The 15,293-nt window shown below is 54.5% G+C and overlaps 1 protein-coding gene across 1 annotated transcript; it reads left to right on the forward strand.

Annotated features, from left to right (window-relative positions):
* Positions 1–1,350: 1,350 nt before the first annotated feature.
* LOC110587527 (40S ribosomal protein S20) lies at positions 1,351–1,870 on the forward strand. Its single transcript, XM_021697740.2, has one exon. It carries the CDS (start codon positions 1,462–1,464, stop codon positions 1,819–1,821), a length of 360 nt encoding a protein of 119 aa, XP_021553415.1. The 5' UTR covers positions 1,351–1,461; the 3' UTR covers positions 1,822–1,870.
* The last annotated feature ends 13,423 nt before the right edge of the window (positions 1,871–15,293 follow it).

Below are 15,293 nucleotides of genomic sequence, written 5' to 3' on the forward strand. Positions count from 1 at the left end.
GAGGCAAAGGCAGAGGAGAGGCCCTCTGGGCACCTCGACGCAGGTGTGCAGGGACCAACACAGCCGGCCGCTGAGTGTTGGGGAGGCCTCTGGGGTGGGTGTGATGTGTGGTGTGAAACGGGGACAGGGGCCCTGGATGCATCCACAGCCCCAGGGAGGACGGTATCCCGCCTGCAGAGGGGAGAGTAACAGGAAGCAGGTTCCAGAAAGCAGGTGCGGAACAAATGTGCACCACCCCTTAGGCGTCCGAGTGCAGGCGTCAAGAACGCACTTGGTGAACAGGCCTGAGGATGGAGGGGACAAGGCTAAATATTAGCAGGGATGGGGCAGAGACATTACATACATATTTCACGTTGCCTCGTATGAGTGGAATCACCGGGATTTGTCTTGTTGTGAGCAGCTTATTCCACGGCGCGGGGGAGGTCAGGCTGAGTACTGCAGGCTGTGGATGGACCGCCTTTGTTGATGGGCGCTTGGGTTCTTGTGAGCAGCGCTTCTGTGAACAAGGGCATGCAGGTAGTTCAGCTCTCCGGGATCTACACCCACGAGTGGAACAGTCGGACTGCACAGCCCTTCCTTCTGTTTTGTAGTTGTGGGAGGAGGCGCCATGCTGTTGCCCGCCCTGTGTCAGAGAGCGGGAGTTCTCCCAGATGTCTCTGCCTTCTCAGCTCAGTGTGCCCTGTGGATGGCAGTGCCGTTGGGGGTGGGGGGCCCCTGGAGGGCAGGCTTCTGGTAGACCAGTGACTCTTGTGTTCTCAAATGCCAGGAGCCCTTCTGCTCTCCGCTATTTCCATGGCCTTGGGATGGTGGTGATGGTGGCGTGTCCTTTACAGGGATGATACTACACATGAAGGACAAACAGACCATAAGCAAGCAAGGGAAAACAGCTTCCCGAGAACGCTCTTGGAGTTCCTGTGAAAGACAAGCGGTTATTATCTGAATAAGAATCTCTCTCTCATTATTTCTCGTTTATCCATCCTTTTCCATCTTCCCTGCTCCCTGGTCCGCCCCGCGTTTCTCACCGTCACGCCGACTGCACCCCACACTCCCCCTGATGCCCTGGTGTGCTCACGTCCTTCCTTCTCAGTTTACGTTCTGTCACTGTGGCCACTCCTTCCCGCGCCCTGCTCCCTGACCTCCGCGACCTCGTGACACGGCCCGTACCCAGCCACACACACACACGAGCACACAACCGTGTGAGTGTCGTTCACTCGCGGCCATTTGCTTCGAGCACACAATGTAGACTATTCCTTCCTTCCTAAAAGAATAAAGTTCATTTTGGATTATGAAAAAATCTGCATTTAAACATGATGGGAAACCTCCAGTGCAAAAATGAAATGGCTCTTTGAGGAAGACGCGGTCGTAGCTACAGCGGAGGTTTGGACGCCCCGCTCCTGCTCCTGACTCACCGCTGTTCGCTCTCACTGAGGAACAAGTCGGTCAGGAAGCCGCGCCGCAGCCATGGCTTTTAAAGACACTGGAAAGACACCCGTGGAACCGGAGGTGGCGATTCACCGAATCAGAATTACTCTCACCAGCCGCAACGTAAAATCTTTGGAAAAGGTATGTGCTGACTTGATCAGAGGCGCAAAGGAAAAGAATCTCAAAGTGAAAGGACCAGTTCGCATGCCTACCAAGACTCTGAGAATCACTACAAGAAAAACTCCTTGTGGTGAAGGTTCTAAGACCTGGGATCGTTTTCAGATGAGGATCCACAAGCGACTCATTGATTTGCACAGTCCTTCTGAGATTGTTAAGCAGATTACTTCCATCAGTATTGAGCCAGGAGTTGAGGTTGAAGTCACCATTGCAGATGCTTAAATCAACCTTTTTAATAAATTGATTATCGGTTGTTAAAAAAAAAAAAAAATGAAATGAAGCAAGGCATCTGGAAAACCATTTCTTATACAATGTCTAGCATGAAAGGATTCTAAGTAAGTGATGATGTATATTTTTGATAGACTTAAGAAATAAATGTGATGATTTTCATTGTAATGAAGTACAAAACATAATAGAGAAGTATGATTTTGATTGATCATATGTCATTGGGAAGTGAGAAGAGATTGAATTCATCTGTAATCCGAACATTTTATGTTAACTGCTTTTGAGTTCTTCTTGATAAAAAATACGTTCACTAATTGGAAAAATCACAGCCAGTAAGAGAGAAGCCCACGGGAGTCTGCACGGCCACTGTGCTCCCCACCAGCTCTCCAGCCAGGCAGAGAGTGGCCGCGACACCTGACGGAGGAGGGTTGGGAGGGAAGCCAGCATCCCAGGAATCCCAAAGAAGATTGGGTGGAATCCTCCAAAACCAGGTGATGGCGGCTTGCTGAGATTCACCAGGAATGGGAGTGGAAGTTAACATTCTGGAACACTGAAGGTAGCCCACGAATTCCGTGAGTGACGGGTGTGCGAGCAAGCCCCCGTCTCCCAGGCAGGGTGAGCCCCGGGGCCCGGACGTGCGGCACTCTGCGTGACCACCCACAGTTGACTAGCAGTGCTCATCCCAGCTACGAGGACCCCATGGAGGCCTGCACGTGTTGCCACCTACGGATTCCGCCATGTTAGAATACATGTTTGTTCAGCAGTAGAAAGGCTTTCCACCCTGAGGGACCCGCGGATTTTGTAAGCTGGTAAGGACAGGGCCGTTATGGATAGCCCTCATGCGTGGGGCCGACGGCATGGTGACCCTCTGTGTTCTGCAGAGGCCCCAGGACAGACGTGTACAGAGCCCTGAGCCTGCACTGTGTGTGTCCCACCCGCTAACGTAGGACCCGACGGCACCTTCTAGAAACTTACATTCAAGTAAACAAATCCGTGCACTTTCTGATTGTGATTGGGTAAAACATGTCATTTAAATGTGAATTAGGCCATGAAAGTTAAATGGATAAATTAAATAATGCAAGCGTTACTTAGGAGTAAGGCATAGAACGTGAACTAAATATTTCTACGGTATGTCAAACATTTGCATATTTGTTTACAGCATTTTCAAATATAAGCTGGTTTCCAGGTGAGATCTGTCATATGTTCAGGAGCTGACCCAGACCAGGACCCGGCCGCCAGCAGGAACTCCTACGTTCCCGAGCCTCAGTCCCTCATCTGCAAGTAGAGATAGTGTCAGGTGCCCGCGAAGGTGCCCGAGGAATGCCTACGTCACACAGTGTGCATCCCATGTGTTCCCAATACCCGCGGATGCTTATGGGTTGCGTCTGGGGCACCTGATCGTGGAGAGAAGCGCACTGCCCTCGTATTTTCTACAGCATGTTGTCCCTGTGAATTCTCTTGTGAGGGGCTGCACAGTGCCCCCCGGGAGAGCCCACCGCGTGTTTGCGCAAGGACAGCACGAGGAAATACGCACCTGACCTGCGGGGGTCGGCAGGGCGCCCTCCCTGCCGGACGCGCAGACTTTCAGTCGCTCCATGCTGTGTCCTACGCCTTGCACACTCAGAAAACTCAGTTTTGAAATATTGTTAAAAATCAGCAGGGAAACTCCGGGGTTACAGAACACACACGATGTGTGATTGGCTATTACGTAAAAACCCAAACTATCCGTGACCCCAGTTTGCATGTGTCTCAGAGAAAGAACCTCTCCGTCACGAGGTGTGAAATCACCCAAGCAGAGCAAGTGAAATGCAGTCTCCTCACACGTTGCGGTGGAACCGACGTGTGCTTTGATGATAGGTGTGAATTTACTAAGGATTTTGAGCAAGAATTGAGTATTAATTCCACATCGAGTCTTCATGTCCTGGCAAGTCAATCATTAATGGCTAAACCTACAGGAGATCTTTTTAAAACTCCTTTTATTTTTTACAAAAATATAGATTGTTTACTAATACATGGCTCATGGCTAAAATTTTAAGCAATACAAGTAAAAAGAAAAGCCCTTTGGAAAGAATCTTTTTCCTGCCCCCTCGCCCCAACCCCACCAACTTGCACATCTTGAAATGACTTTGGCTTCTCTCCCTGCTGGTCTGCAAACGCCATCCTCCTCCTGGTTTGAAGGGCTGAGAGCAGCGCGTCCGGGCCGTGAAGGGAGCGGGGCGTGGGGCTGGTCGGGAGCGGTCTTCCCCAGGCAGTGTGCACCCCGAGTCCAGGCCACGGGGATCCCCCAGAGCTAAGCCTGCACAGCGGTCCTTCCCCCTCTGCCCCTCCCTGCCGGCACCCAGCACCCCGCCTGGGGGGCCTGCTGCCTGAGGGCACGGCTGCACCCCCGCCCGGAACCCACATCCCCCCGACCACCACTCAGGTCCTCATAGCCAGACTGCGGTGGATTTCTCACACACACCTCTGAGCATTTGCCATCAGGACAAATTCCAGAGCTGGGACTGCGGGTCCACCCCTGTGGGTGGGGGAGAGAGGGAGCTGGGAGCCCCAAGCCAACCACTGGCCCAGGGACCCCACTGAGGAAGAGCGCCATGAGACAGATACAGCCGCTCACGTCCACAGGCAGGCAGCGAGGGCCTCAGGTGTGGGCACCTCACATACTCCTCCTGTGACTCAAGGAGCCCGGGGGGACGTGAGAAGGCCCAGCCCCGTCTCCACCCGTGCACTCCTGTATGCACTGAGTGTGCACTGGGCACTTTCGCCTAACGGGACCCCAGGGTGTGCAGGCCCCAGCCTCACCTGGAACAGACACAGGGATGTCCCCTAAAGCCTGGTTCCACGGGGCCTGCGTGGGGCTGGGATCGAGCAGAGCATACACTGCCCTTGCGCTCTGGTGGAGAAAGAGGCCGGGCAGCTCCTCCGCCCCAGAGGACATCAGAGCACCCGGCGCGGCTAGCAGAGGTCGGCCTAGCTGACGGTCAGTCAGCAGATGGGGCCGGTGCCCAGCGTGGACCAGCTCTACCAGCCGCCTGCCTCCAGAAGCAGAGAGCCAGTGAGCAAGCTGGGGAGTGCCCTCCTGTCCCCAGCTGCGTGCACGTCTCCATTTACCAACGTGCAGCCACCTCCTTTCTCCAGAAATGTGTGCCCCTCTGCATTCTGACCCGCGTGTGAGTGGCTGTTTCCCCGCTTCTTTAGACCCCCGTTGCCCATGCAAGCTGAAGTGAAGCCTCATTGTGTGTCTCGCTTGCTTTTTGCAAAGTGGCAGCTCCGCAGGAGGAAGGGGCGACTCTGGGCAGGGGCTCTGTCTCCCGCCCAGCTGTTACCCCTGCAGGGACAGCTTAGCCGGGTGTCCCCTCGCCAGCAGGGAGACCCACCAGAGGCCTGAGTGGGGAGCTGCCTGACCGTGGACGGGTGTCTCGGCTACCCCTGGCTTGCTGCAAGCAGGTGTGTCCTTGAAGACGCCAAAGCTCCGGGAAAGAGTGGGAGCACACAAACCACGGGATCCAGCCCTCCGAAACCACGTGAGGGCCCACAGCCGTGCTTCACGTCCTGGGGCACCAGCTTCCTCTCTTGATGTTGGAGGACAAAGTTCTGGGGCCTCGGCTCTCTGACAGCTGGAGGGGGCGGGGTGTTCACGGGACCGGCCCTGAGGGGGCCGGGGGTGCCTCGCTTGCAAGAGGAAGTGGCAGGACTCCAAAGTGCCTGTCCTCGCAGCCCAGGTCCCTGGGTGACAGAAGCAGAGCCCACGACAGACGCCACGGAGCATGTGTTTAAAGCAGTTGAAATGCGGGTGGCTCACCCTAATCCGATTCCTTCCTGCTGCCCTGCTTGGACACGTGTAATTGGTGTGTGGACGTCTCACCGACAGGAGAATCTCCTCTGCCCATGAGTCACAAGAAGCCCCACATTCCAAGCACGGGCCGTATTCACAGGTGAAATGCGGGTTCCGTGTGCTTCTGAAACGAGGGGGAGGGTGTGCGTCTCCTCCCCCCGGGGACGCCGGTGCACAGACCTGCCGGGCGGCTCCTCGGTCTCTCCTACCCACCTCGTGCGCTCTAACAGTGGGTGCGCCTTCTCGTGGCCAGCCGTGAGTCGTGGGGCTGCCAGGAGAGAGGGGCCTGCGACCCAGGGGAAGGACAGGCTTGCTGCCTGCTTCCTGCGGCCTACTGTGCACTAAACCGTGTGCCCTCAAAATTCACCTGCTAGAGTCCTAACCCGTCCTTCGAACGCACGTAGAGACAAGGTCCTTCAAGAGGGACTTCCGTGAGGTCGTTAGAATGGGCCACATTCCAGTGGGGCCGGTGTGCTGACAGCATACACTGACTAGGACACAGACATGCGGGGGGGACGGCCGCGCGAGAACGGGAGGTGCCAGCTCGACCCCACAGAGAGGCCTCTGGGGACACCCACCTGCCCACTCCTGGAGACACCGGGATCTCGGCCGCCCCGGATCTCAGACATCCTGCCACCATGTCTCTATTGTTCAAGCCCCTCATCTGTGCTGATTTATTCTCACAGCCCGGGGAAACTACATCAGACTTTCCTTCCTCCTAGGCTTCACACTTGCTGCTATATTGAACCCTTCTATTGATTTTATCATGAAAAGATGGAAGATCCTTTACAGTCTGCTCCTAATTTACCCTTCAAGATTAATTTTATGTGACTCGTCTCCTGGTCATTCCCTGTGGTCCATTCTCTGAACAATCCAATCAGTTCTTTAGATTTGTCATTCTTTCATTCACTTGTTCATCCACACATTCATTAATTCCACTCATCCATCACCCATCCTCCCTCTCTCCCTCCCTCCCTCCACTCATTTACATTCATCGAGTGCTCATATATGCCAGGCATTTCTCGGCACCAGAAACAAAACAAAACAGGAAACAAAATTAACTTGTCTCGGAGCCGTCCTGCTGCCCCCTTTAACCAGAAGTCTCTCTTTCTGACCCACATGGCTTCCTTCTCACACAAATTTTCCTTGTCACACCCGCAGTCAGGCACCCTCTTCTGTGTTCCCATGATTCACGTCCAGGATTTTCACAGGGAATGTACCACACTCCAGAGAAATGACTTTCTCATTTGTCTCCCTAACGAGATGACACGATTGCTAAGCGCGGGGAGAACACCTTACTTCTGTTCCTATCTGTCAAGCACAGACCTTGGGCCTAAAGTCATGTGCAGTGATTGCTGGTCGAATCCAAGAACAAATGCATCCTTTATTTTACTGAGTCAACATAAAAAATTCAACAGGATCGTTAGGCCTTTGTTTTTATGACCTTTGCAGGGTTTTTTGTTTTGTTTTGTTTTGTTTTTACTGTCATCACACACACTGCAAAACTAGCTAGAAGGAGGACATATATTCTCTCAGACAGAAATTTGGTCAAAATGACATTGAATATACAATTTTTGTTCTGTTTTGTTGTTTCCCTAAATCTTTGAATTGACTGATTTGCCCTCATGTGAGCCTGTGTCTAGTTCAGAAGGAACAAACACCACATCACTGTTCCTGAGAAAATGCCATGTGCTTGCAAATCCGGAGTTAGTTGGTGATATTTACATCATCCTCAGGAAATCATTCAAGTGCGTTTACTGACCTTCGCGGCTCAGATTAGAGAAATTCTCTCTTGGAGAGAGAAGCTATGCATTTAATGTACATGGATTCCCGAGCGCTTCATATTCGCTCATAATTCTGAGCCTGGCTGAGCTGTTGCATTTACCAACATAACAATGCTTTAAAATCCCAATATTTTTCTTTTCCTTCTCGGGGGAAGTTTTATATTTCCGTCTCTCTGAGAGCAGGTGAAGAACTCAGCCCAACAAGAGAACGAGCCACACCTGATAGTCTCCCAGTCATGTCCTTCTCTGCCTTCAGACATGACGTGGCCTGCATTTGCCACCTTTCCCGCGGGCCTGGCATTCCCGAGAATGGCAATGACAGGAGACCCGATCTGCCCCACTCATCACAGCGCTGCCCCGCGTGCCGTCGCGTTATCAACACAAGGACGTCGTCCATCCGTCACCTCTGATAGGGTAAGGACAGGCTGTGAAGCAGAGGCCGCGAGTCATTTTGTAGGTCACCTCCTAGCAACCTCTGGCAAGCGCAGGCGTTGGAAGAGAAACCGAGTCACCCTCTGCTCCATTAGCGAGGGGAAGGTTTGACCATCGGAGACCCCAGGGTCCTGGCTCAGGTGAGCTGCCTCTCACCCACCGTGGTGACAGGACATCTTCTCAGGACCGAATCATTCCGAGATCATCATTTGGTCCAAGGTCCACGGAGCATTTAACAATCCCTCTTCACGTCCACTAGTGTTTCTCTGAGCCCTCGAAGCAATTTAAATTCACTAAAAGAGTAAGAGCAATTATGGACCTTTCCTGAGTCTCATCTCCAGGAAGGTTGTATCTCTTGGAAAGTCACCCCCCGGGACAGTCATGGCGAGCTTCTGAAAAGTGGAGAGTGCAGGTCCCGGTCCACGAAATTCTGATGTTTTGTTTAATCTGGTGACGTTCCGAATCCTCTTAGGAGAGTTGAGGGGAATGACCGTGAACTGGAAACTACTAGACGGCTCAGCCGGCCAGGGACTCTCCTCCTCCCTCCGTGGGGCATCCATGCAAACACTAGGCCTCCTGCCATACCACAGAGGTCACTGGAGTGCCCGACGGGCAGGACCTGCCCTGCCTGTGCTTGGAGTGTGAGATGCCCTCCCTGCGGACATGCACCCTGCCCATGGCCTGAGCGAGCTGTTCGCCGAAGTAATGAGTACATAAGTGAGCGCCAGCCTCTCCTACTCCCACCGTCCCTTCCAGGGAGGCAGCCAGAGGGTGGACGGTGCCCGGAGCCCACGGGCATGAGGAATCCCACATTCCATTAATGCCACCACATGACGCTCCCACCTGACAGCCAACCCAGGAGCACAGGCCTCAGCCTCCCGCCTCCCGCCTCCCGCTCAGAGCCCGTGCCGCGCCAGGGTGTCTATTGAACTTCTCGGCACTGACAGCCTCCTGCGGGCATCTGGTTTGGGCTGACTTCCACAAATTGTCAGGTGACCTGCTGACCTAAGCCTGACCCTGACTCCGATTTTATAAGGAAAGTTAACCAAGTTTGGATCACAGGATTTTATTTTCTTTTTAAAAAGGAGCTAATTTTAAGATGACTGTAGGTTGACATCAGAGTCGGATGGCAGTCAGAGGTCCCCGTGCCCCTCCTGCCAGCCCGCTGGGACTCACTGACCATGTACTATCGGCTCGTGAGCGGGCGCCGGCGCATCCTCCCGACTGAGCCCCGCGCCGCCCTGCTGCGCGGCTTCCCTCGGCGGCCTTGTGTGGCCACGCATCCGGCCCCAACACCAAGCCGCATTGGGATGGGCGGGCTCTGAACCCAGCCCCAGGCCCTGTGTCCCCCACAGAGGAGGCATGACACCTGCCGGCAGAGCTCAGCGGACAGGCAGGCAGAGGCCTGCAGGGCTGAGGCGAAGATGATCTTCACCACCCTGATTCTTTAGAAATTAGTGATCACGCATTCACCAAAGTATTTGGTGAATCAGAGCTCCCCACTCTGTTGAATAGTTTATTGACACGACTTGCAGAACAATCACCCCAGCACAAGTGAATGAACTTGTACATGAGCTTTCTCAGGACATGAGTTCTTTGATGACAAAATCCACAGTCCTCTCTTCTAAGAAGGCTGCCGTACAGCCTATGTTACAGACCTCACAAGTGTGTGCACCTCTGTTACGAGTGTGTTCCTGCTGGGTACGAGGGCACCCTCAATGGGACAGACGTGGACACAGGCTGGGGCAGACCACGCCTGGACCGGGAATGTCAGGGATGTCACACGGCATGCAGGACCTGGGGAGGAGCACGGAGATGCTGAGGAAGGGGGTCTGCAACCATTTTCCCTACTCTTGAATGCGTACTGTGCCAGGTACAGCACTGCTGGCTAAGTGCCTGTGTGTGGGTGCAGGGGTGTGTATGCATGAGCATGCAGGGGTGTGTGGATCTAGGTGTGTGTGCATGCATGTGTTTGCATGCACATGCATGTGCGTGTGCATGTGTGTGCACACCAAATGCACAAGGCATTCGCTGTATTTAAAAATGCATAATCACAGAGTCTCAGCAGTGACCTTGGAGGACCACAGCTAGAAAGAGGTGGGTACAAAGCCAGAGTTCCAAACTCCATTTTAGCACTAACTGCCCCATCAGGCTTGTCCACCAGGCAGCCCTCCTGGCAGCTGGGGAGCACAGACCCCCGGGGCAGAGGGGCCTGTGCAGACCCTTGTTCCTGCATGAGCCCCGAAGACCTCAGTCCCACCCCCACACCCAGGCAGTGGTGCCGCTGCTGCTGATGACGACAAGAAGGCCGGCTTCCCAGATCCTTCCCACCGGCCGCCCACACGCGGAGGCCACGCAGCCCCGCGGCTTCTGGCCGGGCCTCACCACGGGTCAGGGCCACTGGCAGAACAAGGGCATGTGGGCTCCGGAGCTCCGCTCTGACTGCCTCCCCGGCGTCTGTCACCTTCTGTCACAGAACGGTTTATGTACGTGTCTCGTCTCCAGTTCCAGCCGGCTTCGTCATGTCCTGTAGCTTCAGAGAAACAGACTGAAATTTATTTTTGCTAAGAGAGTCGCGGGCATTTCCAGCGTAACCCAACTCAGGGGTAAACCCCTGGTCCCCTCGCCCCACACGAGCCCACTACTGAACTCCGGGACTCTGTGTCCCCCCCACCCGATCCCCTGAGGGCATGGCCCCTGCCCAGAACCCACCCCCACGGCTACCAGCCACGTGGCCCCTGGGCTCTTCCTGGATTTTGTCACAAAGTACTTCCTGCTCCTTGAGAACAAGGCCCCCCAGCACCCACAGCTGGGCCTCCAGTGGGAGAGGATGGAAGCGACCCCAGGGCGGGTAGCGTGCGCTTCCAGCAGGTTTACTTTGGGGCCTGCTCAGTGTCCTCACTCTGACTAAATACACCGATGACAGGAACTGGTCCTTCACAAGGAGAGAACCTGGTGGGCTCTGATTTTGGCCAAATTGTTCACTTTCTATCAACTCAACCAGTATAATCCCCCTGGGCTGGACTCTGTCTTTGTCACCAAGGGGGCGGAGAGCAGGCCGCCCCAAAACGGGCCACCTGGGCCTGTCGGTTATTCTCAGTAACAGTTACCGAAGGGACAGCTGTGTAGGGAGGAGCCTCGGAAGCTCCTCTGTCCCCCTGGGAGCAGGAAGTGTCCCGGGTGAGGGGTTGGGGACGTCCTTGTCACCAGGGTGGGACGTTCAGAGCTGAGAAGGCTGTGTGGACGACCCCGGTACTTCTTACTCATCGGCCACCCCAGCCCAAATCCGGTTCAGAGTTCCTCACGATCGGAAGCTCCCAGGTTGGATGCTCCTTGCCCGTCAGTTCCTCACAGAGTCTTTGTCATTTGTCTGAAGAGTACACAGGCCGCCTGCCTCAGGCCATTTTTAGGCCAGAAGGTCATTGCTGGGCCTCCGAGCATGGGGAGTGAAGCTTCCGTGTTTCTCCTGTTAATCTGTCTCACGGCCCCATAATTCCTTGTCCCGCGAGCAGACCCTGGGGGTAGAGGAGGATTTTTCCTTCCCTTCCTTCCAAAAAACCAACTTCCTCGACCTAATTTCAGTCCCCGGGATATTTAGATCATCTGAGAATGTCATTCCTCATTCAACGCCGCAACTTAAGTGTGAGTTCCTCGGTGACGTCCCCAGGCCTGGCCTTTTCTGCGCTGGATGCGTTTCAGGACATGTCTTCCCCTGTCCCCAAATGCCTTGCTGTGCTGGAGGGAAACCGTCAAGGACCAGCAGAACCACCTGCACAGAAGCTGTCCGCGGGCCATCGGTCACACCCACAACCCCAGTGTCCCCAGGGCAGCTCGGCAGGGCTCTCTTCCACGGGGTGGATGCCAGCTCCACCCAGCGACCCCGGGAAGCGCTTCTCAGGAGGTCAAACGGGACGTCTCGGGGGGAGCAGGGACCACATCGTAGACCCAGGTGACAGTCACACAAGTCCCAGGCCCTTACCCACTGGCAGGTGACATCCATGCATGGCTGGACAGTGGAGCTGATCTTGAGTCGGCGTCTCACTCCCGCACTGGGACAGTAGGGTTTATCAAATACAAGCATGGGATTTCTGTTAATATTGAATTTCTAAAAAGGACTGGATGAATTCCAAGTACAGTATGTCCCAAATACTACATCGAACATGCAAACTTTTTTTTAAAAAATGTGCTGTTTCTCTGCAATTCATATTTATCCGGGTGCCTGCATTTTGTCTGAAAATAACTTTCCTTTTATTTATTATTATTATTATTATGTTAATCACCATACATTACATTAGTTTTTGATGTAGTGTTCCATGATTCATTGTTTGTGCATAACACCCAATGCTCCATTCAGTACATGCCCTCCCTAATACCCATCACCAGGCTAACCCATCCCCCCACCCCTCCCCTCTAGAACCCTCAGTTTGTTTCTCAGAGTCCATCGTCTCTCATGGTTCATCTCCCCTAAATAACTTTCCTGGTCTGAGTGTCTCTGGCTGCCGTAGAATCCCCGTGGAATCCCCCCAAATGGAAGAGACTGGCCCCGGGGAAGGGGCATCCTCTGGGAGCCAGGAAAGGACGGGGGTGATTCCTGTCACAGCGGGCTTGCCCAAACCTTCCAGGGACCCCCAAACCCACGCTCCTCCCTGGCCCTTCAGGGCTCCACTTGGAAAGACAGCTCAACACCGACCAAAGCATCTTACTGTTCTAGCCATCCAAGAATTGGCTCCTAGACCCGATGATGTGTCACAGGTGATGCTGGTCTGATTTTCGTTATGGGTGTGGGATCCCAGGATGGGGTCACTCATCACTCATCCGTGCTATTACCCCCCACCACTTCCCCGAATCTACATCATGTTCCTCCAGGAATTTCCTTGTCTCCCTCGGAACTTCTTGTCTGTTTTTTCCTTATGGGGAGAGGAAGTCTATTCTTTCCCATCACGTTCCTCCGACCGTCCTCCTTCTCTCTGAGCCTATTGCCTGGCATCCATCCCCCTCTCCCTGTGCTCCCCGGGGCTGCTAGCTCAGTGCTAGCCGAGCCTGTGATGCTCGCAGGCTGCTCCTTGGAGAGCTCTGGTCTTTCCCGCAGGGCCTGGACTGCCCGTCCTACCCTCCCACTCCTGGCCGGCTGCATCCTTGTGTCTTCTCTGAGGCTCCATCCCGGGAAACCCTCCTGCCAAAGTCTCTGAGAAACCGATGTGTTGTCGTTCTGAGTCTTTGCTCCTTGCATCTCTTGACCTGTTCTATGTGATTGTCTTCCTTGCTCTCTGGGTGCACTCTTCATTGTGTTCGGTTAATCTTGGAAGAAACTCACCAAGTAGCATAGCTAAATATGCACATTTCTAGGTGGTAGATTATTTCTGCAATTTGATGTTGGGTCAAAAGACTAGGGCATCTTAAAAGAAATGCTACAGAATTGCTGTCTAGACTGAGCCTCCCGTGGACGCTGTGTCCCTTTTCCCTACGTCCCCATCAACACGGGGTTTTCTGCTGTCGCTGTGACAGATGGAAGGACACCTTGTGATCTAGTGGGCGTTCTTGCTCAGGTTCTGAATGCCAGCTTCCTCGTGCCCCTTGAATACCCGAACACCACTGTCCCCACATGCTTCCTGCACCCATGCTCGTCTCCTGGGCTGGGTTGCCACAAATTCCCACGGACATCGTGGCTTCCAACAACACAAACCTATTCTCTATCGTTCTGCAGGTCCTGAGCCCAAAGGGAGCCTTCAGGGAATAAAATCAAGGTGCCACAGGGCTGGTTACCTCTGGGGCTCCGGGGGAGAGTCTGTCCCCTGCTCTTTCCAGCTTCTGGGGCACCTGTGTTCCCTGGCTTCTGGTCACATCCCTTCCCCCCCTCCCCCGCAAGACTTTCCTGCCTCCATCCCATAAGGATCCTGCGATTGCACCTCACCATCTAATCATGTCTGTAGAGTCCCGGGTCCCAGGATTCAGACGTGATATTGCTGGATTGCAGCCCACCACGCCCCTCGAGGCACTGGTGCCCGGAGCCTTCTACTGGGAAAGGCTGTCTTTCTGATCCACATTCTCTCGCGGGACAACATGTTACCACATCCAGCTGCAGATCCACGGACACCGCTCCCACGTGTATCCTTCCACACAGACTCCAGCCCAAGCTCCAACGGCGTATTTGCAAACCCTACCAGCTCTCTGCCTATGTGTGCGTTCTATACCTCAAATTCAGCGTCCAACCCTGAACAAGTCCTCTGCGGTTCCTGCCCATCTCCTTCCCCGGCCTCCCAGAGGCAGCAAGGGGATTGCCATGAATCAGTCCAGCAGGCTGAGCATGGCTGGCCTCCCCGCTCTGCCCAGCAAGCCCATGCACAAAAGAGGTGCATCTGGTTGTTCCTCTCACAAGACTCTGATGGTCCTAGACCTTTGGGGTCTCTGTCGTGCTGATCATGGCATTCTTATGCTGAAAACTCCTGATGCGCTAATCTCCAGGTGACTTTGCCTAATGGTTTCAGAACTCGATCTTGGCTCCCCTGGAGAAGATGCAGTCCTGTGTGAGTAAATCCTGGAGAAGAGAAGAAGGGAGAGAAGGAGAAAGATCATTTTCATGTAGTAGAAACCCAAGAGACTTGGATGGGACACAGAGTCTACATCTCTGTTAAGACAACCAGGACGGAAGGCTTGGCAACCGTGTCATCGTTAGCCGGAGAGAACCACTGTGGACGCGTGCTAGGCTGACCACATTGCGTCTGAGGTGCGCAGTCTCTGAGGAGGCCAACCTCAGAAACCCTTCCTCCCTCAACTTCCGAAGGGAGCCATGGGCCCCTCTCAGACTCGTGGTGCAGGTCCGCCCGGGGTCAGTGGGGAGCCCTGCTTCCTACACAGGGTTTCCTTGCTCACCCAACGCCGGGAGAAGCACCCGTTCACCGTCTAGGCAGGAGGCAGTAATGGCCCACAGCTGCCCGGCCTCAGTGGCCCACCTGACCAGCACGGGGTTGGGCGGCCTCGGAAGGTCGAGGTCCTTTTCCAGAAGAGAAGGCCAGCATCACGAGGGGTGACTGTAGCTGGCTTTTTCTTCCTCAACACGCACACCTCCTTCTCCTTCTTTCTAGCTGGGGGCCAGGGCTCCACCTCACGAGGACCTGCTTGCTTGTGACGGCTCACGGAAGCCTGGCGCAAACCCAAGGAGATGGGCGCCGCCCCGGCTCCTGACGCTCGAGTGGACACCGAAGCACAGGGAGGGTTTATAGGGCAGCAGCTACAGCCCAGCGCTGCTGGACTCTCTGTCCGGGAGGCAAGTGAGAGTCTTCCAGGCTTCAGACCCAAGCTGGTGGACGCCGTCGGCGGTGCTGAGACTTAGTGAAGAGCCAGATGACAGTGTCCAGCTAACAAGTCCCCGGAAAAGCAGCTCCGTGGACGTTGCCCTGATGGCCCGCGTGTTCTTGGCCGGT

This window comes from Neomonachus schauinslandi, chromosome 10 (genome assembly GCF_002201575.2).
Source record: "Neomonachus schauinslandi chromosome 10, ASM220157v2, whole genome shotgun sequence".
NCBI classification, from domain to species: Eukaryota; Metazoa; Chordata; class Mammalia; order Carnivora; family Phocidae; genus Neomonachus; species Neomonachus schauinslandi.